We start from the raw sequence: 23,831 nt of genomic DNA on the forward strand, positions 1-23,831 counted from the left end.
GCCTAGCACTTGTCGTTTATCTCTCAGTGTTAACACTTTTCTGCTCTTTTATAAAGTTACTAATACGCGGCTGGCATGACTACCCATTAGCCAATCAGAACGCTTGTATTGTCGTTGCCATATAATAATTAACTTTTATTGCCAAACACAAGCAAAAACAAAGAGATCATTAATGGTATTATTATATTTGAAATATATATATACTCAATGATGATGGTTTATATGATATATAATATAATGTAATTTCATATTATTTAACCCCTTAGAATCGTCCCAACTTTTCCCCCCTATACGGCGCCCCTGTATGCAGTCAAGGATGATAAACATAATTCAGAATACATTTTATTTTTTTTCTGGATAATCTCAGCCAGGGTACAGACCAAACAGATAATAAAGACAATATACTGGTATCAGTATCATTCTGTAACATCTTATTAAATAGTTTTAGGAACAAATAATTATACGTGTGTATAGTATTAGTATAGACAATGGTGGTCTGGTCCATACGTTTACAGCATTAAGTATTCAGTTGAGTTTACATGTATATATTTATACTTCTGTTTAAAGTTTCAACTCTCGGTTTCTACTGATGCTGTAAGTAACAAACATAATGCAATGTTAGAAAAATACAAAATGAAAAAATCCTACCAAAGAAAAGTATTCACAAACTACAGATTTGAAATAGAAACATTTTATTTTATTACCTTTTGAAATCTTAAATAATAATGTAACAAAAAAATGTGCATCGTAGCATAATGATTTAAGATTAATACCCATTATTTATTTATTACAAACAGTTGTCTGTAAAGACATTAAAAATAATGTATCAAAACAAAATTGAAAAGATAGAACTTGCAATAGACAAATGTATATTCTTTAGGTAGTTTCCCCTTCAAAATAACTGAAAGGGATTGGTTTATATCTGTAAAACACCATATAGCCATGTTCTCAAGGCCTGTCTTTTAGGATTACGGGCTAATTTACAGACCATGCCCAGACATGGATCAATTTTATTTTCTCAGATTCAGATAAAACACTAGTGCAGGATCCACATCCCAGTGAGGATCACCATCTTGATGTAAACTTCATTCAACTTGCCACCGAAATACAGGGTCTGAAGTAAGTAACCAACCAGTATCTGTTCATCCAGGATTTCTATAGATACACCAGAACACTCAGCAGCAGACACCTATCTTCACTGCACGAGTGAAGGAGAGAGGAAGAGAGTGGGGCAGGAAGTATTTAGTGGAAAAATATCTGCTTGTTGCATTACCAAGGATGACGTCAAACAAATTGCATGAGTTAATATGTATGTTTACAAAAGGACTTCAGCTCAAGAAGTACCCTCTACCCTCCTACACATGTCTAAGTTTTGTCGCTAGTCTGCTGTCTGCCTCCCGCTCGTTGGTCCATCCTTCAGGAGGGAGATGGGCAAGTAAACCGTGCAGATGTGCACTCTAGTATGAGACGAGGACCACGTTAGACCCTGCACCATCTGACATTACTCTGCTGTACTACCCTACATCATACATAATGATGCAGGAGGAGGGGGAACAAAGGGTAGAAGAGGGAGGTGAAGGTTCAGGGGGAGATCTCAACATCTACACACAGTTGTTTAATAAGTAAATATTGGCAACAATATGAACAAAGACATCAGTCACAATTATAAAAGCAGTTTTTCAAAGTCACCATAGCAACGATTTGAGCAGCAGAACAAGAACTTGTACAGTATGTGTAGCTCTGCTATAATCGTCATATGGAGACGAGCATAGACCAACACAGACCTCACATGTCGACCTACACATAGACCTGACATATAGGCTAAGGGCTGCATCCCAACATAAATTCTGGGGAGTGAGCAGACCTACGTGTGAGTAGTGTCCCTGGGGATAGTGTTGCAGGTGTATTTCGGGAGCACAAGCTTTAGAACAGAGCTAGAACAAGTAGATAAAGATGACAGCATCATCAGAGTGCAACAGGCATCAACGACATCAGCATGTCGTTGATGCCAATCAAGCCTAGAATAGGAAAGGCTGACTGGCAATGTCTGACATTTGGCATTTTAATAATTTGGCTTTGAACCTTTTGCGGAATTAAATTGTTTCAATTAATCTGTGTCTGTCCTGCAGGCAACTAACAACTGTGTGCATCCCCTCCTCTACCCCTGCCTTTCTCTTCCAATCCTTTATAGATCTGCCCATCTTTAACCTGTTCTGCTACACCCCACTTTCCCCAGATGCTAGGCCTGCGTCTCCCCCTATCCCTCCCCCCTTGCCTGCCTCCCCCCGCCCACCCCGGTCCCCCTGGCCTTGACAGGCTCCCCGCGGTATCCCCCAGCGATAGCCAGTAAAGGTGGGGCTAATGGGCAGGTACTGGAAGATGGTGTGACGGCGGAGGAAGTCCATGCCGAATGGGAGGTCATAGGATCTCATGCCCTCCAGCTCTGCAGCACTGGGCCGTGACCCTTGCTTCAGCTTCCTTATGCCTCGCTCCGCCAGAGTACCTAGGGTAGGGGGGGGTAGGAAGTGGGGAAAGGGAGAAGCGGAGTGAGTGGGAGGGTGAGACCGGGGGTGGAAAGGAAAGATGCCAAGAAGGAATATATAGCAGACAGTCAAGTATAGTAGCACTAGCAGACATGCATGTATCAAAACAATGGCAGAAATGTATTTCTATCTCCTCTGGATATGATCTTGAAGAAAACGATGAGAAGAGGATAAAGGCTGTATTATTGAGAAGGATGGTAGATTTACCAGGGATGGTGTTGTCCAGCACGAATGCCACAGATCCACCCACAAACATGGCTGTGGTCAGGAGAACATTCAGCACCTGGTCCACCTCCACAATGCCTGGGACAGAGGTAAAGATAGGGTTAGGGGTAAACATACGGTTAGAGGGCAGATACAGGGTTAGTGCTCTTCAGAGCAAGGATTGTACAGATATGGTGTTTTAGAAAGATGGAGGTATAGACATGGTTAGGGGTATAGAAAGGGTAGGGTCATACAGAGATGGTGGTATATATGTGGCAAGTGTTATACAAAGATGTGCTTACAAAGAGATTATGGATACAGTGATGATGGTTATAGATGTAAAGATAGGGGGTATAGATAAAAACAACGTGTGGGCTTATACTTGTGTGTCTGCTCCTCACTCACCAGTGACCAAAGGGTTCTGTTTGAGGTAGCTTGGTAGCACCAGACCAAAAAAGATGGAGAAGCCCAGAACAAACAGGTTCCTGGAGGAGTTGAGGTCCACAAACTGCAGGTTGGACAGCCCCACGGCAGTGATCATGCCAAACAGGGTGCAGAATAGTGCCCCAAGTATAGGGTCAGGCAGCGACGCGAAGAGTGCGCTGAATTTACCCACAAGCCCCAGCAGCAGCATCATAGCTGCTCCGTACTGGATCACCCTTCGGCTTCCCACCTGGACAGCCAATCAGACACAGACAGGGAAGAGGGAGGACACTTATTCAGAGAATGTTCAAGAAGTAAAGATGATTTGTGCTGTTTAATGATGCAATATGTTACCTTGGTGATGCCGAGCACACCTATATTTGGACTGGAAGAGGTGGAGCCATTTCCTGTTCCAAACAGTCCATCTAGCACACAGGACACCCCCTCAACAAATATACCCCTAGAAAGAAGGAGTGAAGTCAATTTTGAATCATAAAATTTTTTGTTTAAGAAGAAAGAACGAAAGAACAGAAAAATGAAAGTGTAAATGTAAGATTAAAAGAACAAGAGAAAGAACGAGAGCAAGATAGAAGGAGACGTACCTGTTGATCGCGTGAATAGGGGGCGGAGGAGCGCAGGAGAGGCGAGCACAAGCATAGTAGTCGCCAATGGACTCGATGATGCTGGCAACCACGGCACTCAGCATCCCAATCACCCCTGCTGCAGTCACTGTGGGAACACCCCACTGGACTGGTGGTGCACACCACAACACACATTAGGTAACAATGTGGTTGCACACACACACACACGCATTCCTTTTTCTCCATGACTCACAGGGATAGGGGATCTTGAACCAGGGGGCTGCAGCCAAAATGCCCTGGCGGGCATCAGTCCGGGCGTAGAAGCCATACTGGTCCTTCTCTGGAGGAAACACGTCCGTCACCGTGAAGATGAAGCAGATCAGCCACGACACCAGGATGGCCATGATGATCTAATAGAGAGAAAGAGAGTGAGAGATGGAGGAAAATGGGGTGTTAAAATGATGTCGTTTTTTTAATCTCTCTAATAATGCCAGGAATCTCTGTGTGTGTGTCTGAATTTCCAACGGTTATCTCAAGAACCGGGCACTCTGCAAAGTTTTTAACTATGCAGGTGTCCTTTTTATAATCCAACAGAGTGCAGTTCCGCGATTGATGTTGTTCGGATCAGCATTGACTGAAAAAAACAATCCCCATCTTTCATGTGCCTCCACGGGCATCATCGGTACTCATCCCCAGCCCCTTCACTGTAATTGTTCCCCTGGTCATCCCTTGCACCATATGCTTCACTAGCGTGTGCATTAGGAGGCTGTATCGGAGGATGTATGATAACTTCAGTAAATTTTGTATCGTTAATAAACTAATGCAATTAACAAAGGCATTCACAATGAAATGACACCAAGTGCTTAACGTAACAGAGTTCGTAGGAAGGAAAATAGGGAAATTCTATTACATTATTTAGAAGTTAATTCGCTTTCACAACAGATAATCAGCTGTTTTCAAAGGGGTTTGGTGGCTAGCTAACAGAACGACAATATAAAGTGGATATACTTGCAGAATAGATCAGTGAATTTTGAAAACTGCACATTGCAAATGTACATGCAAGCGCTGTATGACGAATTAGGCCTTTAACTATGACAACTGGCTCAATGCATGTAATGACTTTTGTTATGAACTAAATGTTTAGATGTTTGTTGTGGTAAGACAATTAACAGAGAACCAAATTATTACATTTAGATCAACATAACATAAGCAATTTATTACGTAGGAAACAGCAGACCAATGAAGGCTACATACAGGGAGTCAGATGGCTAAGCGGTTAGGGAGTCGGGCTATTAATCAGAAGGTTGTTGGTTCGATTCCCGGCCGTGCAAAATGACGTTGTGTCCTTGGGCAAGGCACTTTACCCTACTTGCCTCGGGGAGAATGTCCCTGTACTAACTGTAAGTCGCTCTGGATAAGAGCGTCTGCTAAATGACTAAATGTAATAATCATTTGCATGAATGTAGGCTACCACAGCATTAGCAATTTGACGATAACAGATGATGTGGAGGTTGAACAAGTACTTAAAGAGAATTAAAATTGTGATCTGAGAAATATGGGTACCAAAACCACTGAGAAGAACTGTCATCACCAGATGCATCACGGGCACTGCACGTCTATAATTCCAGACATCTGTGTGTGTCACCGACATAATCACAGGCATTGTGCCCTATCTATAATTTCAGGAATCTGTGCTTGTGCCACCAATTTTATCATGGGCACTCTGCACTATCTATAGTTAAAGTAATCTGTATCTGTGTGTTTCACTGACATCTTAATCATCGACTGCATCACAGGCACTATGCACCAGTGAAAACAAATATTTGGCCTATCGTGGCATTTTTAATGGCCCTCTCTGGAGTGAAATGTACACATTGTTGTAGTTGTAAGGGGAGGTGACGTTTCCTCAACCCTTGTGTGATGTTCATATTTTTGTTGCTAACCCACTGTTTGTGGGTCTAATGGTGTACACATTAGGTTTTTAAACACTACAGCCATACATTTCTGTAAATTAACCCCAAATTGCAACTTGTTAGGGTAGAGTGAGGGAAATGGTGTTTGCAATGTAATAAAAAAATTGCATTGTAATAACATTGTGCAGGTTACTGCAAGCCATTTTGTAGTTTCACACACTACAATGGGTAAAGAGTGTGACACAAGCAGGAGACAATCAGACAGGCAGATGCACATACAGGTTCTATGTTGAAATGGCACCTGTCTGGATGACGGTAAAACTTTTAGCATTTTTTACACACGTTTATTACAGCCAAGTCCAGTGGTCACTTATAGTGCCCAGTATGCATTTAATGGAAATGTGTACATTTGACATATTTACAAGAGAGACAAAGCCAATGACTATCAGGTTGAAAAATAATTGTATAATTGTTTTTTTAGCAACAATAAAAATGCAAGACAACTCACTAGCTAACACATTTCCTTTATACAAACAATATTGGAATCGCATATTTAATTTGAGTCAAACCCCTAGTGGTATGGCACTGGCGTGAATTGAACTATGATTTGGAAGGTACGGCAATGCGCAACAACAACTTTTCAATTTACTGTAGATTTTTTGCAAAAGTACATACAATGCAAAACATCTACAATATGTGCAATTTAGCCATGTAATAAAACATGTTTAGAAATACAGACATGCTCAAATTTGTTTGTAACCCTCCACAAAAAAAGAATGCACAATTTCCTCTGAAATAAATGACAAACGTAATTTCCATTTGTAATATAATATTTGGTTGTATATAAAATTCATGTGGTTTTAGTGTAGTGTGGTTTGTAAGCTTCTATGTTCTTTGATGAAGTAACATGTTGTTTCTTACAGGAATGTAAAGGGGGATGATTTTAGTTGAGTTCAAGAGTTGCAAAGTGTTAGAAGATGTTGGGGGATTGTTTATGGTAGATAGGGATGGGTATCGAGAACCGGTTCTTGTTTAGAACCGGTTCCCAGTGAATCGATTCCTTGGAATCGTTAGCAAAATTCCTTAACGATTCTGTTAACGATTCTCTGTGCCGTTAAACAATTAAAATGCTAAGTTTAATAATCGATTAAAAATCGATATGCTCAGTTTAATAATGGGACACGCGAACGTCTGTCTGAATAAACTATAAAAGTTCGCGCACGCATGCGCAAGACAGACTGCAGCAAACATGGCAACTAGGAAGAAGCGTTCTAAAGTTTGGTTGTATTTCACACGACAAAATGACAACAACGCCACTTGTAACGCGTGTAAAAAGTCTAGTTCGTCGAAGGGAGGAAATACTACAAATATGAAGAAGCATTTAAACACACAGCATGGAATGAAGTTACTGGAACGTCATGTGTTTGATGCATGCAGCAGCGCAGCTAACGTTCGCGCTTCATCTTTAACTATCTAAGGTAGAGCTAAACTGCTCAAAAGTGATCACAACCACTTGTTACTGTGTGAAGCAATTTGCCTTTATTGTGTGTAGTCGATCTAGTTATCTTCTGTCCCGTCGTTTGAAGCATACATTTTAGCTCTGGCATTCGTCTCCCATTAGTATTGATCTTATTGATCATTTCACGTTATCGGGGCGGCGTGTGTTATCAGCAAACGTTCGCGTGTCCCATTATTAAACTGAGCATATCGATTTTTAATACATTATTAAACTTTGCATTTTAATTGTTTAACCTTTTAATAGTCGTGTTAAATGTGCCTGAAAACGCCTAAACAACATACCCGAAGTACATTGAAAGCTGTTGTTGAACCATTTGGAGTACATGCATGTAAATGGTCTCTTTTGAAAGGTGACACTGAAGTTATTTCCCCTGTTGTTAGGACCCCCGTAAGTCCTACTGGTGTTAAGTAATAGAAGCTTGAACACAAGGAAACTGAAAGTTTCTATCTCCGACTAGATTTTGTTTTGAAAACAGAGGCCCGAAGAGGCCTAGAGGTGGTAGGTATTAGCTCATTTCAGAGCCAGTCAAAGCCAGTTTGAGAAATTTGTTTAGAACGAGTGTGTGTGTGGGGGGGTGCAGGACGCACAGACCTAGTTGGCTGTAGAGGGGAACATCGATAAGGAATCAAATCGATAAGGAATCAAATCGATAAGGAGTCGGAATCGTTAATCTTATCAATAGGCATCCCTATTTCTATGTGTGATGAAAACGATAACGAAAACGATGAAAACAGAACGGTTATTCAAATTGGGAATAAATCATTGTATATGGAATAAATCCTATACAGAAAGCAAGCAAGCTCACTATGGCACTCTTGCAAAAAAACTCCCATTTAGAATCACTGAATCTAGCTGTCTAAACAGGAAGGCCCTCACTGCTGTGTGCAATTGTTTACTACTTGGTGGCGGAATTCTTTTCAAACTGCCCTACCTGTTAAACGTTGCGCCTTGCCAAACGTTGAGCCTGGTCCCGAATTGTACACAGCCGTGAGGCTGGCAACAAAAAATCTTGTTTATATCATCAGTACGTTGTTTGAGTCGATTTTGCTTAACAATTCTTTTACATCCCTCCGCCTCCCGAAAATCATTAGTATGTGAATTTGCCAGCTAGCTTAAATAAATGTAGTCTAACTGGCATGTTGACACCTCCTGCTGTTCCATCAGGGGGCACGCATCAAAAAAGACTGGCAGATCACACTATAGCCACACGCGCAGAATCATGCAGAGTTGTTTTTGTTGTTTGCAAAAGCAATTTGACCAAAAAAGACTTATTTGATTTAAAAAGTGAACTATTCAGTAAGACAGCAAATTATTTTGAAGGCAATGCAGTTACAATTTCAAGCAGTTTCAAGCACTTTTCAAACCTTGAAAACACTTTTATTCAAGGATTTCCAGCACCCGTACAAACTCTGTTAATGGCGCCAACAGCTTCCATGGCACTTGTGCAACACACAAAGTTTGGTTGAAATATGCATTCAAGAGAAATTAGCATATAAAGTGATTTTCTGGTATAGTGCCAGATGGCCACCACATGGCCAATTAGTGCCAAACACTGTAGGCCTCCTCGTGGCAACCATGGATCCCAGTTTGGTTACAATCAGACAAATGATTACTGAGATACAGCCAATAAAATGCAGCTGCAAAGTGTAAATGACAAATGGTTGGGCAAATCAAAATCTTTCTAGTTACTTTTGTGAGGCATAGTCTGAAGATCATCTGCGCCAAATTGGTGAATATTGGAAACATTTGTGGCCTGTGTAAAGTTGAGATATCGCAAGAAATCCGCAAAATGGAAAAATATGATAAAAATGTACATTGTAGAAGGTCAAGAGTTGGACAACAAGAGAGAAAAACAACTTCACGTTTGGCCAACAACAATAGGCTGAATGAGGATTTGAACTCATGAGCATAAAATTACAAGTCAGTCTCTCTATCCTCTCTGCTACACACCAACTGTTGAGTTTATATGAATAGAAAAGCCACAGTAATAGCTTTGGTCAGCTTTGGGACAAAGGTTGACATTTCAAGGTGAAATTGCACATGGTATTTCAGAATGATGTCATCCTGTTTAACTAAACAGATAATCAATATCATGACAGGCCCAAAGGCTGTGGCTGGATTTGAAACCTGTGACCTTACACTTTGAAGGACACCATCCCAGCCCATTGAGCTATTCTCAGTGTAGGGAGGTAACAAGGTCAGTTACTGTATAAAAAAAGGAAGCCGTTTCTCCTGTAACACACATTGTTTGAAGTTTAAACAGCTGTAAATCAGTGATCTTTTGACATATCAAGGTGAAATTGTTTATGGTACTTCAGAGTGATGTCATCTTGAGCCCTATTAGGTTTGAAAAACCATCAGTCACAATTAAATTTGATTTATTGACACAAAGATATTGAGGCAATGTGGACATTTACATAAATACAATCCTTTCAGCCATTTTGTATTGCATTTCTTATTCCATTTCACCCTATATAAAGACATGAATTCTACACATCTGTAACAAATGTCAAGTCGATTGGATCTATGGTTCATGAGGAGAAGGCATTTTGGAGTAATGGGGCGCAAGGGAAATCAAGAAGACTTTGGGTGTGGCTTATAGCGCCAACTATTGGCATATGTGGACCATTAGCGGTCAGGGAGTAGTGAATGACCTGTTGTATCATTGGGACAAATTTGAAAAAATCGGGTCAAGGACTTTTTGAGATATTGAGCCATTTCATGGAGAAGAGGAAATTAAGAATACTAAAAACAACACTTGACTGGCCTGCACAGACCCCTGACCTAAACACCATCAAACACATTTAGGATAACGCCATAGATGCCGTTCGGTCTAATCACCCAACAGCAGTGCCCAAACTCCCTAATGCTCATGTGGGGGGACCAACTCCATATTAATGCCTTTGGATATAGAATGGGATGTCATAAAAGCTCCTGTACGTATCATATGTAGGTGTCCCAATACTTCTGTCTATGTAATGTAGTTCTCACATACGGAACCTTATAGTTTCCCCCACAATCCTACACTATAAGAACACTTTCTGGTTACCTTCAAAATGGAACTATGTCAGAGCCCTAGAGTTTCAAAACCATTACTATCCATTTCATAACCTCAAACACAACCTTGGAACAGGCCTATAACCCTAGAACAACTTACCAGGAGCGCATGAAACACACGTCCCAAAAAATTCACTGAATGATAAAGCCAAAAATGTGAGTATGATTCTCAAGATATCATTACATTTATTCATTTAGCAGACGCTTTTATCCAAAGCGACTTCCAAGAGAGAGCTTTACAAAGTGCATAGGTCACTGATCATAACAACAAGATAGCCACAAAAACATTGCGAGTAGCCAAAACATGAAGCACACATTGTGAACAACCAAAGTAAGTGCCAAAGGGAAGAACCATAAGAGCATGTAGTTAAACAAGTTACAATTAAACAACATGAACCGCTATAAGTGCAAGTGTACCTGCGGAAAAAAAAGTAGTCATTAGATTCTTTTGGAGTATATGCATCCTTCATCAGGACCAGAATACCCATCTATGATGGCTAGAGAGAACCTGATGATTTTCTGGAATTTCTTTGACCACAAAATCTACATATTCAGGGAAAAATAACAGACTATCCCTCTTTCACCAAGCATGCTGCGGCTCTCATTTACTTCAACCTTATTGAAGCATTAATCAAGATAATAGAATCATCTAAACCCACCAGCTGTGTTCTCGACCCCCATCCTGCCAAACTTTGTAAGCAACTTCTTCCTGTTATTAGACCACTCATGCCTATTATTATTATTATTATTATTATTATTTCTATTGTATCTGGCAAGTCCCTGATACCTTCAACAAGCAATCATTAAGCCCCCACTTAAAAACAAAACCTCTATTTCAAGCAATTTCAGGCAAATTGAATATCCCATTTCTCTCAAAACATTCTTTAAAAAGCTGTGGCCCAATTCACTGAACACCTCTCCCAGTGTTTCCTCTATATTGATTTTGCCGTGGCGGCCCGCCACTGCTAAATTTCTGCCGCCACGGTATCAGAAATAGGGCTGTACAAAGTTTAGTCCGTCTATCAGCAGTGATTGTTAGACTGCATGTCTGAGAATAGCGGGCTTCACACCGCAGTTGAGATTGCGTGTGCGCGTCCTTGAGAACTGTAAGTCGTATAATTTATGTTGTCAGTTAATTAAAGTTATTGTATAAGTCTATAGTTCTTGCAAATTTAAAGTAAGTTAACTGGTGATTTTTGTTGTTTTCTGTATTCTGTATTGTATTCTTCCCTGCCAGCTAAATTGCACGTCTGTTGATTCGATAGCGATTGCTGCCCTTGCTCACGTTTGTATTTTAGGTGCATTATTATGCTGAAGTAGTTTTAATGAATAAATAGTGGGTTTATTGTTATTATTTGCTACAGAATGCTTAGCCTATCAAGATCAAATGAAGCAGACAGTGTACATGCTGTCGAGTACCTTAAATCGATAGGCTACTGACCATTTACAATAAGTTGTTCCGTCAATTATTAATTGGCAGCATTTATGCCATTTGGAACATACTTTATGAGTGGAAGGTGTCTTTAAGTAGCCTAACCGTATATATAATATAGGGTAAGAAATGTGTTTCGACAAACCTGCCCCCACTGCAAAAAGACATCCTAGAGGAAACACTGTCTCCTCACATTAATTTTATGAATCCCTCCAATACAGACTTTGTTCAGTACAGTACTGAAACAGCGCTCGCCAAGGTAGTCAATGACTTACAACTGGCCTTTGATGCTCTATCTCTGTCCTGGTTCCCCTGAGTACTGCATTAGACAGTGTTGATCATCAAATTCTCCTTGAGCGTATGGAGAATTATATGTTGGGATATTTGACATGGCCCTCCAGTGGTTTAGATCATATGTATTTGACAGATCACAATTTGTCCACTATGAGGGTTGCTCTCAATTAAAAAATTTGGAGTACCGCAGTGTTCTATCCAAGTCCCTTTCTCTTTACATGCTGCCTCTAGGACACATACTTCATGTGTCACCTATTGAAACCTATTGTTTTTGTTAGTATTCTTATTATTATTTTTCCTCTTCTCCGCTAAATGGCTCAATAGCTCAAAGTCCTTGACTCGATTCTTTTCAAATTTAACCTAATGATACAACAGGTCACTCACTACTCCCAGACGGCTAGAGGCCCACGTAAGCCCATAGGTGGCGATATAAGCCACGCCCAAAGTCTACGGGATTTCCCCAGTGCCCCATTACTCCAAAATGCCTGAAAATTGGTATACTTGCCTTATTTCTCATAGGGAACAAAAAAGCCTCAAGGACATAAGGTCCGGCATGATGGATTTTCCTGTACAGCGACATTTTGCAAAAACCTTCTAAATCGATCTCTTCAACAAAAGGTCAAATTGACTTAATTTTGTACAGATATGTATCATTGATGTATTTAAAAACGTTACTTAAGACAGTTGAATCAAATACAAAAATGGCTGAAAGAGTATTTGTATTGTATTTATGTAAATGTCCACATAGCCTCAATTTCTTTGTGTCAAAAAATCTAATATAATTTGGCTGATGGTTTTTCAAACCTAATAGGGTTCAAGATGACATCACTCTGAAGTACCATAAACAATTTCACCTTGGTATGTAAAAATATGATTGAATTAGAGCAGTTTCAACTTTGGCTGAATCTAACAACGCTTACCACAGGAGAAACGGCTTACTTTTTTATAGAGTAACGGAACATGACAATATTCAACACTGAGTAAAGCTCAACAGGCTGGGATGGTGACCTGCAAGTATAAGGTCGTAGGTTCGAATACAGCCAATATTTTGGCCTGTCATAATTTTGATTATCTGTTTAGTTAAACAGGATGACATCATTCTAAAATACCATGCGCAATTTCATGCAATTTCACCTTGAAATGTCAACCGTTTCTTAACCTTTGTCCCAAAGCTGACCAAAGCTAATACTCTGCCCTTTCTATTCATACAATGTCAACAGTTGGTGTTTAGCAGAGAGGATAGAGAGACTGACATTTGCTCAGTTTGGATGTACAAAGGAAAACAAAAATATTTTTACGGTTCCTTCATCCGAGCCTCTGAAGACCCAGTGTCTTAATTTTATTTTCTCTGGAAATGCGCCTACACAACTTCTGTTGTAGGCGCATTTGTTTTGTATGTCTGCGCCAAACACTTCAGCCACGACTGCTTCCTCAACTTGAGCTAATACAAAACTGTCCTTGCTGAAATTATATTCTGGATCAGTACTAACTCTCCTTCGTCCAGCTACTAACCTCGGACAAGTAAGTTAACTAACGCTATATGATTTTGTAGCTTTACTGTATATGGTTACCTAGCTTGCTACCCTTAGAATGTGGCTGTAACATTAGCTCTGCAGCAAACAGCTGAGTTACTGTCGCTAATGGAAAGGTAGATAGCATCAAGTATGTGTTTGAATACACATGCTGTAACGTGATCGTTGTACACTTCTTTGTTAGGATAACCGTTCTGCTGTTGGTGTTATGGCGTGCGCGATATCCGCCTTTCCCCTCATTGAAATGACTGAGTGTGTACCTCTGCAAACCAGGGTTATCAGATGAGAATGGGCAAATTCGAGGCATCTTACAGCAACGGGGTTACAGTCATTGCGATACATCCATTGTAAACATTAGCGCATGGTGCCGCCCCTCCGCTCCTCATTAGCATTTAAAGCTACAGACACCAAAACAGCGTGTTCTGAGGAAAGCTCCTTGTGGGACTGCTAGTAGTGGCTATAATTCTGCACCAAGGCTGAATTTCGGGAAAGAGACTTCTGATACAGTATTAGGGGACCACTAAGGCCTATATAAAAGCATCCAAAAACCTTTAAAGTCAATTCTGAAGGTAACAGGGAGCCAGTGTAAAGTAGACAGGACAGGACTAATGTGTTCTCTCCTTTTAGTTTTGGTTAATAATCTAGCTGCATACTTTTGAATGAGCTGTAGTCTTTCAGTGGTTTTCCTGGGAAGACCAGCGAAAAGTGCGTTACAGTAGTCCAGCCGGCTGGATATAAAAGCATGAATTAACTTCTCTGCATCATATTGGTTTATGAATGCTCGTACCTTCGCTATATTCCTCAGGTGAAAGAAAGCTATTTTGGTCACTCTATTAATGTGAGAGTTGAAATTCAAATCTGAGTCCAGGATTACACCAAGACTTGTCACCTCTGGTTTAAGCCATGGGGTTAAACCTCCTAGATTCTTAGTTAGCATCTCTCTTTTGGATTTGGGGCCACATAGTAGGACTTCAGTTTTGTCTTTATTTAATTTAAGAAAGTTATCATTCATCCATTTGTTTATTGCTGACAAGCAGTTGATAATGGAATTTATGGCTGTTGCATCGTTGGTTTCAGTGGATATATATAGTTGTGTGTCATCCGAATAGCTATGGAAATCTATGTTATGTTCTTTGATTATATGTTACCACTCGGCGACATAAAGAAAAAAAAGTACTTTCAGTACTGTGATATTTCCTGAAACCTGACTGCGAGACTTCCAGGATGTTATTTTCTTCAAGAAAATAATTTAATTGGACTAATACTATCTTTTCCAGTACTATACTAATAAATGGAAGGTTTGATATTGCTATGTAATTTGCAAGTATACTGTTATCCAATTTGGGTTTCTTTAATAGGGGCTTTACAACAGCTGTTTTGAAGGCATCTGGGAAGACGCCGGTTTTAAGGGATGTGTTTATAATCTCTAGCACCGGACCTGAGACACTATCAAACACTCGCTTAAAGAATGTTGTGGGTATAGGATCAATATCTGAGGTTGTGGAGTTACATTGGCTGATGATTTTCGAAAGTTCACTTAGTGTGATACATGTAAATGTGCTCATGGTTATTTTGCTGGGTCTACTGATGTCAGTTTCACCTCCACTAGTAATGATACTAGCTCTGATCGAAGTTATTTTGTTCTTGAAGAACAAGGCAAGCTCTTCACATTTAACTGCTGAGGATGGATGGGGGGGCAGGGACAGTGTTTAGCAGCTGGTCAATGGTGGAGAAGAGAACTCTGGCATTTTCTGTAATAATGTTGGAAAAATATTTTTCCCTTGCTAGACAGATGGTTTTGTTATAGGTGGTTAGTGTATCTTTGTAGATATTGTAGTGGATAGTGATCTTTGTTTTCCTCCATTTTCTCTCTGCTGCGTGGCATTTTCTTTTCGTTTCACTAACATTTTTATTTCTCAGCCATGGGGAGGTTCTGCTTGTGGTCTTCTTTTTGGTTTTCAGTGGTGCAACAGAGTCTAACACAGATAATAGTGCATCATTGAGGTTCTCTACCATTTCATTCAGAGAGCATTCATGATTATGCTCATGAGTTCAAATCCCCATTCAGCCTATTGTTGTTGGCTAAACATGAAGTAGTTTTGCTCTCTTGTTGTACAACTCTTGACCTTCTACAATGTACATTTTTATAATATTTTGCCATTTTGCGGAGGAACCCGCATCGCTGCTTGCAGCTATATTTTAAGAATTGTAATGGTTGGAGCCTTCCAAAAACCACATGACAATTGTACCCCCCAGTGGTCCAATGCGAACATGAATGCTGCTTTACTCCCTCTGAAATTTAAAGGTGCACTAAGGCTCAAGCCAAAAATACTTTTACAATGTGTTGTGGTACAGTAAGTTGCATTATGGTAAATGTAAAATGTCAGATTAAATGTGTATATGTGTGTGAATATGCGTAAATCTTACGGGGAACATCTTGAACAGCTGCAGCCTATAGGAGGTCCAGCCTTTCTTAGCCTTGTACACGGGCAGAGGGAGCTGCACATTCCTGGCATATTGGGAGAACAGTAGCACCAAGAAGATAGTCCTGGGGGGATGAAAAGAGTCATTAAGAAATAATTATATTGACAGATTTTTTAGCTCTCTAAATAAATGTACTTCAATTGAAGGCTGGATTGTTCAAATTCAAAAATCAACGTGACATTTTTTTTTAACACTTTTTATTCATCTTTGTCAGGGCTGCCAATAATTCCAGAGTTGAAAGTATGTGAGGTTACAAAGTGTGTTTATGAGTGTGTGCAAGTGTGCAGTCTGTGCATGTGATGTACGTGAGAGGTGTGTGTGTGATACAGTCGTGGCCATAAGTTTTGGCAATGACAAATATTGTGTTTTGCTTGTTCAGTATTTGAGTTTTCAGATGTTTCTATAGAATACTGGAATACAATAAGGCACATTTCATATTTCTTTAAGCTTTCTGGGGGCGAACATTTTCAATATATGCAAATAGTCCCCTCTTTTACAGCAGTCAATCTGCTCTTAAAATCCAATCAGAATGATAGATTTCACCTGGCTAGAACTAGTTCACACTTTCCCCTGTTCTGATGATATGACTTACTGAAATATGTTAGCAGTCATTTGATGCCAAGGCCCAGCAAGCTTTGCAAACACAAAATGTATGTCGCTCCCAATACTTTTGTGTGTATATGTATGTGTGTGGTGTGTGCATGCGTACATCATGGCGATGCCCCAGTGCTTGCCGGCGCGCTCCCCTGCAGGCTGGAAGCCAGAGAGCCCGATGAGGGCCACGGTGGGAGTGATGGTCAGGGGCCCGATGTACTGTAGCAGCAACCCTGGGAGCCCCAGTGCGCCTATGCATACCTCTATCAGGGAGGACACAATGATGGCCCCCTGGATCTGGGAGGAGGGCGGGGCAGTTAATATTTTTGTTTGCATTTTTCCTTCCTCTCCCCCTCTTCCACTTTGCCCTCCATCTCCTTCACTCTCTCTTGCCCTCCTCCTCTCACGCTCCTCCCTTTCTAGCCCTCCCTCTTCCTCCTAGGGCTGGGCGATATATATATTTTTTAAAATATATTTACGATATTCGATATATATCTCGATATGTTTGCATTTAAATAATTAAAAAACATGATTTTCTTTTGCCTCCTTTAGAAAACAACAAAAACTATTTAGATAGAACAACGATTGTTACAAAGTACAAAATGTGTAGTGCAAATTTAAGCAGTTGCCATAACATGGTACTTGACAAAATGGACCTCACATGGAACAATTCATGCAGAGGTCCTTATGTGACAGGACAAAAAGAGAGCAAAAGAGAGTGCCTGTGCGAGTGCAATTTTCAGTTCAGTGTCCATGTGTCTGTGTGTGTGTGTCTGTGTGTCTGTGAACACAGAGGAGCCAGACGGTGATCTTAAAACACAAGCAACACAAGGACCAGAAAAAAAAGGTTGTATATTCGATGTTCACGATATGTTCCAATTATACATCGTCGTCAAAATTATTGCAATATTATCGCTAATATTCGATATATCGCCCAGCCCTACTTCATCCTATTATTCAATGATGTCCTGCTCTCTAATTATATGCATGATGATTCAGTTTAATTATGACATGATTCACAAACTTAGTTACTCTATCCAATTTGAAAGCTCGTCACACACATCACACACACACACACACACACAAGCCAAAGTCCTTTCTATCCTTCCCCATTGAGCCCCCTCCCGTTCTGCCCCCTCCTGTCCGTGCCTTCCTTATCCTACTCACCTCTCGTATCCGGGGGTGCCAGATTTCTTCGGTGTTTAGAAGCTCTGTGCTGTTCAGCATGGGGACCACTGCACAGAAACATGGAGGCATTACACACACACACACACATACATACATATACTGGCACCAAACCTGATAACCACATTCATAACCGGGTAAATACCTTTTTAAGCTGAGAAAATGTTAGCTCATTTCACCAGGAGACCAAAATATTCCCCAGAAATTTCAGCTGTCAAACATCTTGCCTATTTGTGTGTGTGTATGCGTATGTGTGCATGTGTATACCTGTAGTGTTGCACTTCCACTTCTCCAGAGACAGAATGGCTCTGGCTGGGGCGAGAAAAGCAAATGCACTGGCCTGGAACAGGGGCAACCTAAAAAACACACAAAGATCTGAATATTAACACACACCAGCACATACACACATTATCAGAATAAACACATCAGTATATTTGCATAAACACATTAGTACACACACGGGAACACAAGAGTATTATCAGCTCAACAAGTTTATCACAGAGGTTATATCTCTTCAATCCCTAGGCAGCAGCATCTATAGTACAATTCTAGGAATCTGTGTGTGTGTGTGCACGCATGTTTTATAGTGTTTTAAAAAAAAAAACATTGAATGAAGGAAGTGTGGTGCCACGTTTGAGGTTGTTTGGATGAGCACTTCTCGTTTCCAAAAGAAAAAACATGCCTAAAAGGTTACAGATGTGTTGCATGATGGGTACTTAATGCAAAAATAAGGAGGATACTTATTGCAGTGGTTCTCAATGTGGGGTCCGCAAAACATAGCCAGGGGGTCCGCAAAATAATTTGACATCAATTGTGCTGCATCATTAAAAAGTGAAAAAATATCAAATAATCTACAGATGGGGACCATTTGCACCAATAAAACAAGCATATTGTGTCCATTTAAGAGCACAACGGGTATGCTGAATGGGTGTTATGATTATGGGGGGTCCTTGGAAAATGTTATCCCCTGTAAGGGGTCCCTGGCCCCAAAATGTTTGACAACCCCTGACTCGAAGGATACTAATTGGAAGAGGATGGCGTCGGCTATAACGCTGAATTAAGTTCCACGTGTTACATTATAGGTTGGTAAGTATGCCTTAAATTGAGTGTATGTTCTAGATTTTACAAGGTAAACATATCTTTTTTAGAAGTGAAAGTGTTGTTTATTTTAAGTGAGCATGTCGTTCATAGAGGGCTGTATGTTAGCTTGCTGATGTTAGAGCGAACTTGTGTAGTGTGCATTAGCATGTAAACATAAAATTCTATAAAGTATCCACTTTTGATTGTTGGCTTTAGTTCCACGTCTTCTATTTTATATGACAGGTCGATAAATATGCCTTCAGTAAATATGCCTTAAATTTAGTGTACATTCTAGATTAAGGTGAGTATGTCATTTATTAGAAGTGAACATCAAAAGTTTATTTGAGGTGAGCATGTCGTACAGATAGAGGGCTGTATGCTGGCTTGCTGATGTTAGAGTGAACTTGTGTAGTACGCATTGTTAACATAACTATATTCAGGGCAATTCCATTCAAAGGTCGCCCCATAGAAATTGTTTTTTTTTCCCCACTTAGGTCTATATTTTGTTGTATGTAACCACTCTGATGGCGACCAGCGATTCCCAACCTTTGGGCCGTGGCTCACTAATGATCCGCGAGGGTAATGCAGGTGGGCCGCCAAATCACTGAAAACAAAAATATGAATAAATAGAAAAATATTTAATAATACTGTTGGTAAATGATAAAAATGTGTAGGACTTTTTAAATGACATTTTGCCTTTAATTCATCATGACCGAAACGCCAATAGTTAAGCTTGGCACGTTGATGGTTCGTTGATGGTTGATCAGAATCAGAATCAGATTTATTCGCCATGAAAGTTTGCACAGACAAGGAATTTGCTTTGGCAGGAAGGTGCATACAATAAACATATACCTAAAATTTAAATATGTGGACTATCTATACTAAGGGTACATAAACTAGCAGTACTAAGTGGGATTAGAATAGAATTAAATATACAATAAAATAAAATATAAGTTGCCGTAAATTACAATATAAAAATACAAAAATACAAATATTACAAAAAATACAAATGTACAAGATACCATTTTGTAATGCAGTGCAAAAAGCAGTGTGTTTTAAGCAAGAAGTCCTTAGAGTCAGTGTGGTCCCTTGGCCTTGTTGAAGAGGCCAACAGCGGAAGGGAAGAAACTGTTTTTGTGGCGTGAGGTATTGGTCCTGATGGACCGCAGCCTTCTGCCGGAGGGGAGTGACTGAAACAGGGAGTGTCCAGGGTGGGAGGAGTTGGCCACAATCTTCCTCACTCGCCTCAGGGTCCTCAAGTTGTGCAGGTCCTCGAGGGTAGGCAGATTGCAGCCAATCACCTTCTCAGCAGTGCGGATGATACGCTGCAGTCTGCTCTTGTCCTTGGCAGTGGCAGCAGCGTACCAGACGGTGATGGAGGAGGTGAGGATGGACTCAATGATGGCTGAGTAGAAGTGCACCATCATTGGCTTTGGCAGGTTGAACTTCTTCAGCTGCCGAAGGAAGTACATCCTCTGTTGTGCTTTCTTGATGAGGGAGCTGATGTTCAGTTCCCACTTGAGGTCCTGGGAGAGGCTAGTGCCCAGGAAGCGGAAGGACTCCACAGTGTTGACTGGGGAGTCACACAGGGTGATGGGGGTGAGTGGGGCTGTGTTCCTCCTGAAGTCCACAACCATCTCCACTGTCTTAAGAGCATTGCGCTGTAAGTTGTTCTGGCTGCACCAGGTCACCAGGTTGGCCGCTTCCCACCTATAATCAGACTCATCTCCACCAGAGATGAGCCCAATAAGGGTGGTGTCGTCCGCAAACTTCAGGAGTTTGACGGAAGGATGACTGGAGGTGCAACTGTTGGTGTACAGGGAGAAGAGCAGAGGAGAAAAGACGCAGCCCTGAGGTGATCCGGTGCTGATGGACCGGGAGTCAGAGACTTGTGTTCCCAGCTTAACGCACTGCTTCCTGTCAGACAGGAAGTCTGTGATCCACCTGCAGGTGGAATCAGGCAGACTGGAATCGTTCAGCTGGGAGAGCTTGTCCTGAAGCAGGGCGGGGATGATGGTATTGAAGGCAGAGCTGAAGTCCACAAACAGGATCCTGGCATAGGATGCTGGGGAGTCCAGGTGCTGTAGGGTGAAGTGGAGGGCCATGTTAACTGCATCGTCCACAGACCTGTTGGCTCTGTAGGCAAACTGCAGGGGTCAGTGATGGATTTAAGGTGTGCCAGCACCAGGCGCTCGAAAGACTTCATTACCACAGAGGTCAGGGCAACGGGTCTGTAGTCATTATGTCCTGTTGGCCTTAGCTTTTTGGGCACAGGGATGATGGTGGAGGACTTGAGACAGGCTGGCACATGGCATGTCTCAAGGGAGGTGTTAAAGATGTAGGTAAACACCGGAGACAGCTGGTCAGCGCAGTGCTTGAGGGTGGCTGGAGAGACAGAGTCCGGCCCAGCTGCTTTGCGGGGATTCTACCTCTTGAAAAGTCTGTTAACTTCACCCTCCTGAATGGAGAGAGTCGTCACTGTAGAGGGGGGGAGGTGGGAGACCTCCTGGGTGGGAAGGGGTAGTTCAGGACTGTCCAATTGTCTTTCAAATCTGCAGTAGAACTCATTCAGGTCGTTGGCCAGGCGGGAGTCGTTAGTGGAGTGGGGGGCTCTGGGCTTGTAGTTGGTAATCTGCCTGAGCCCTCTCCAGACAGAAGCAGAGTCGTTTGCAGAGAATTGGTGTTTTAGTCTCTCTGAGTACAGTCGTTTAGCCTCCCTCACTGCCTTGCTAAACCTGTTCTTCGACTCCTTGAAACTGTCTTTGTCCCCACTCCTAAACGCGGCCTCTTTCTCTGACCTCAACCTTCTGAGTTTAGCTGTAAACCAGGGTTTGTCGTTGTTGTAGCTTACCCTGGTGCGTGTTGGTATACAGCAGTCCTCACAGAAGCTGATGTATGATGTCACAGCCTCTGTGAGCTCATCCAGACTATTGGTAGCAGTCGTGAACATGTCCCAGTCAGTGCAGTCCAAGCACGCCCGCAGATCCTCCATAGCTTCACTGGTCCACTGTTTTGATGTCCTCACAGCAGGCTTACAGCGCTTTAGCTTCTGCCTGTATGCAGGAATCAGGTGGACCATGGCGTGGGCAGAGTGACCCAGTGCTGCTCGGGTGACCGCATGGTATGCTTTGCTGATTGTAGAGTAGCAGTGATCCAAGGTGTTTCCTTCTCTGGTAGGGCATTTGATGAATTGTCTATATTTTGGGAGTTCTTGAGTGAGATTGCCTTTGTTAAAGTCGCCTAGCACAATAACCAAGGAATCCGGATTTTCATGCTCCACACTCAGTATCTGGCTGGCGAGCACACGTTGAGCCTCGTTGACGCTAGCCTGCGGAGGCATGTAGACGCCAACCAGAATGAATGATGCAAACTCTCGTGGCAAGTAAAAAGATCTACAGTTAATAAAAAATGATTCCAGATCAGGAGAACAGTGCTGCAGAATCACTGTCACATCTTCACACCAGCCACTGTTAATGTAAAAACAAATACCATCGCCTTTCGTTTTGCCAGAGAGCACCGGGTCACGATCCGCTCTCAGCAGTTTGAAACCTGCTACTTGATGGACTAAGTTCCTATTTGATACTGTTGCAAAACTCACTAAGAAAAGTACACTGTGTTAGTTCAGATCTCTCTCCCAATGATTTCTTAGATTTCTTTGACCAAAAAATCTTTGCAATAAGGGACAAACTACAGACTAGTCCTGGAGGAGTGGCCATCAACACTGAACTTTCCCCTATACCAAGCATGCTGCATGTTGAGGCTCTCACTCACTTTAACCCTATTTCTATGGAAGCGTTCATCGAGCTGATAGACTCCTCGAAACCCACTAGCTGCCTTCTCGATCCCCTCCCTGCCAAACTCTGTAGGGAACTTCTCCCTATTATTGGACCACCCATGCTTAGTATTATTAATGAATCTATTGTAATTGGCCAAGTCCCCAACGATTTCAAACAAGCTATTATTAAGCCCCTTCTTAAAAAAACAAACCTGGATCCAGGTTGTCTTAGCAACTACAGGCCAATTTCAAATTTGCCATTTCTCTCCAAAATTTTAGAAAAGGCTGTGGCACAACAGCTCACTGAGCACCTCTCCTCAAATCAGCTTTATGAACCTCTCCAGTCTGGATTTCGTCTCCACCACAGCACTGAAACTGCATTAGACAAGGTAGTCAATGATCTACTGTTAGCCTCTGACGCGGGTTCTATCTCTGTCCTGGTTCTTCTAGACCTAAGTGCAGCTTTTGACACGGTGGATCATGAGATTCTCTTGGAACATATGGAGAACTATGTTGGGATTTCTGGTACGTCACTTCAGTGGTTTAGATCGTATCTATCTGATAGATCACAATATGTCCACTATGATGGCTGCTCATCCAGGAGCTCCACTGTAAAATACGGAGTACCACAGGGTTCAGTTCTAGGCCCTCTGTTATTTTCACTCTATATGCTGCCTTTAGGAAACCTAATTAGAAGCTCTGGGGTAAATTTTCACTGTTATGCAGATGATACTCAGCTATATATGTCTATAAAGTCTGGAGAATTTCCACATGCTATGGAAAAATGTGTTTCTAGGTTGAGAGCTTGGATGACTGCAAATTTCCTTCTTCTAAATTCGGATAAAACCGAGGTTCAAATTTTCGGTCCTAAAAAATATAGAAATAATTTTTCCAATCTGACCTTAGACCTAGATGGCGTCAAAGTCTCTCAAAGCCAGCTGGTAAAAAATGTAGGAGTCACAATGGACCCAGACCTTTCGTTTGAGTACCATATTAAGCAAATTACCAGAACTGCATTTTTCCATCTACGTAATATTGCCAAAATACGAAAATTTCTCTCAAAGGATGATGCTGAAAAACTAATACATGCATTTGTTACGTCCCGATTGGACTATTGCAATGTGTTGTTCTCTGGCCTCCCAATTACCCACCTAAAAAATTTACAGCGGGTGCAAAATTCTGCTGCTAGACTATTGACCAGAACAAGAAAGTTTG

At 41.4% G+C, this 23,831-nt stretch overlaps 1 protein-coding gene across 1 annotated transcript in view; it reads right to left on the reverse strand.

Moving 5' to 3' along the window:
- Positions 1–416: 416 nt before the first annotated feature.
- Positions 417–23,831, reverse strand: part of slc23a2 (solute carrier family 23 member 2) — a 47,070-nt gene continuing 23,655 nt past the window's right edge. Inside the window, exons 5-14 of the mRNA XM_062451278.1 lie at positions 18,029–18,117; positions 17,744–17,811; positions 16,692–16,873; positions 15,926–16,046; positions 4,005–4,161; positions 3,773–3,920; positions 3,525–3,630; positions 3,153–3,420; positions 2,751–2,846; positions 417–2,503 (exon numbers count right to left, since the gene is read on the reverse strand). Of these exons, the coding sequence (XP_062307262.1) occupies positions 2,217–2,503; positions 2,751–2,846; positions 3,153–3,420; positions 3,525–3,630; positions 3,773–3,920; positions 4,005–4,161; positions 15,926–16,046; positions 16,692–16,873; positions 17,744–17,811; positions 18,029–18,117 (1,522 nt within the window). The 3' untranslated portion in view covers positions 417–2,216. The remainder of the gene's footprint in view (positions 2,504–2,750; positions 2,847–3,152; positions 3,421–3,524; positions 3,631–3,772; positions 3,921–4,004; positions 4,162–15,925; positions 16,047–16,691; positions 16,874–17,743; positions 17,812–18,028; positions 18,118–23,831) is intronic.

The sequence above is a fragment of the Osmerus eperlanus genome, chromosome 25 (assembly GCF_963692335.1).
Source record: "Osmerus eperlanus chromosome 25, fOsmEpe2.1, whole genome shotgun sequence".
Taxonomy (NCBI): Eukaryota; Metazoa; Chordata; class Actinopteri; order Osmeriformes; family Osmeridae; genus Osmerus; species Osmerus eperlanus.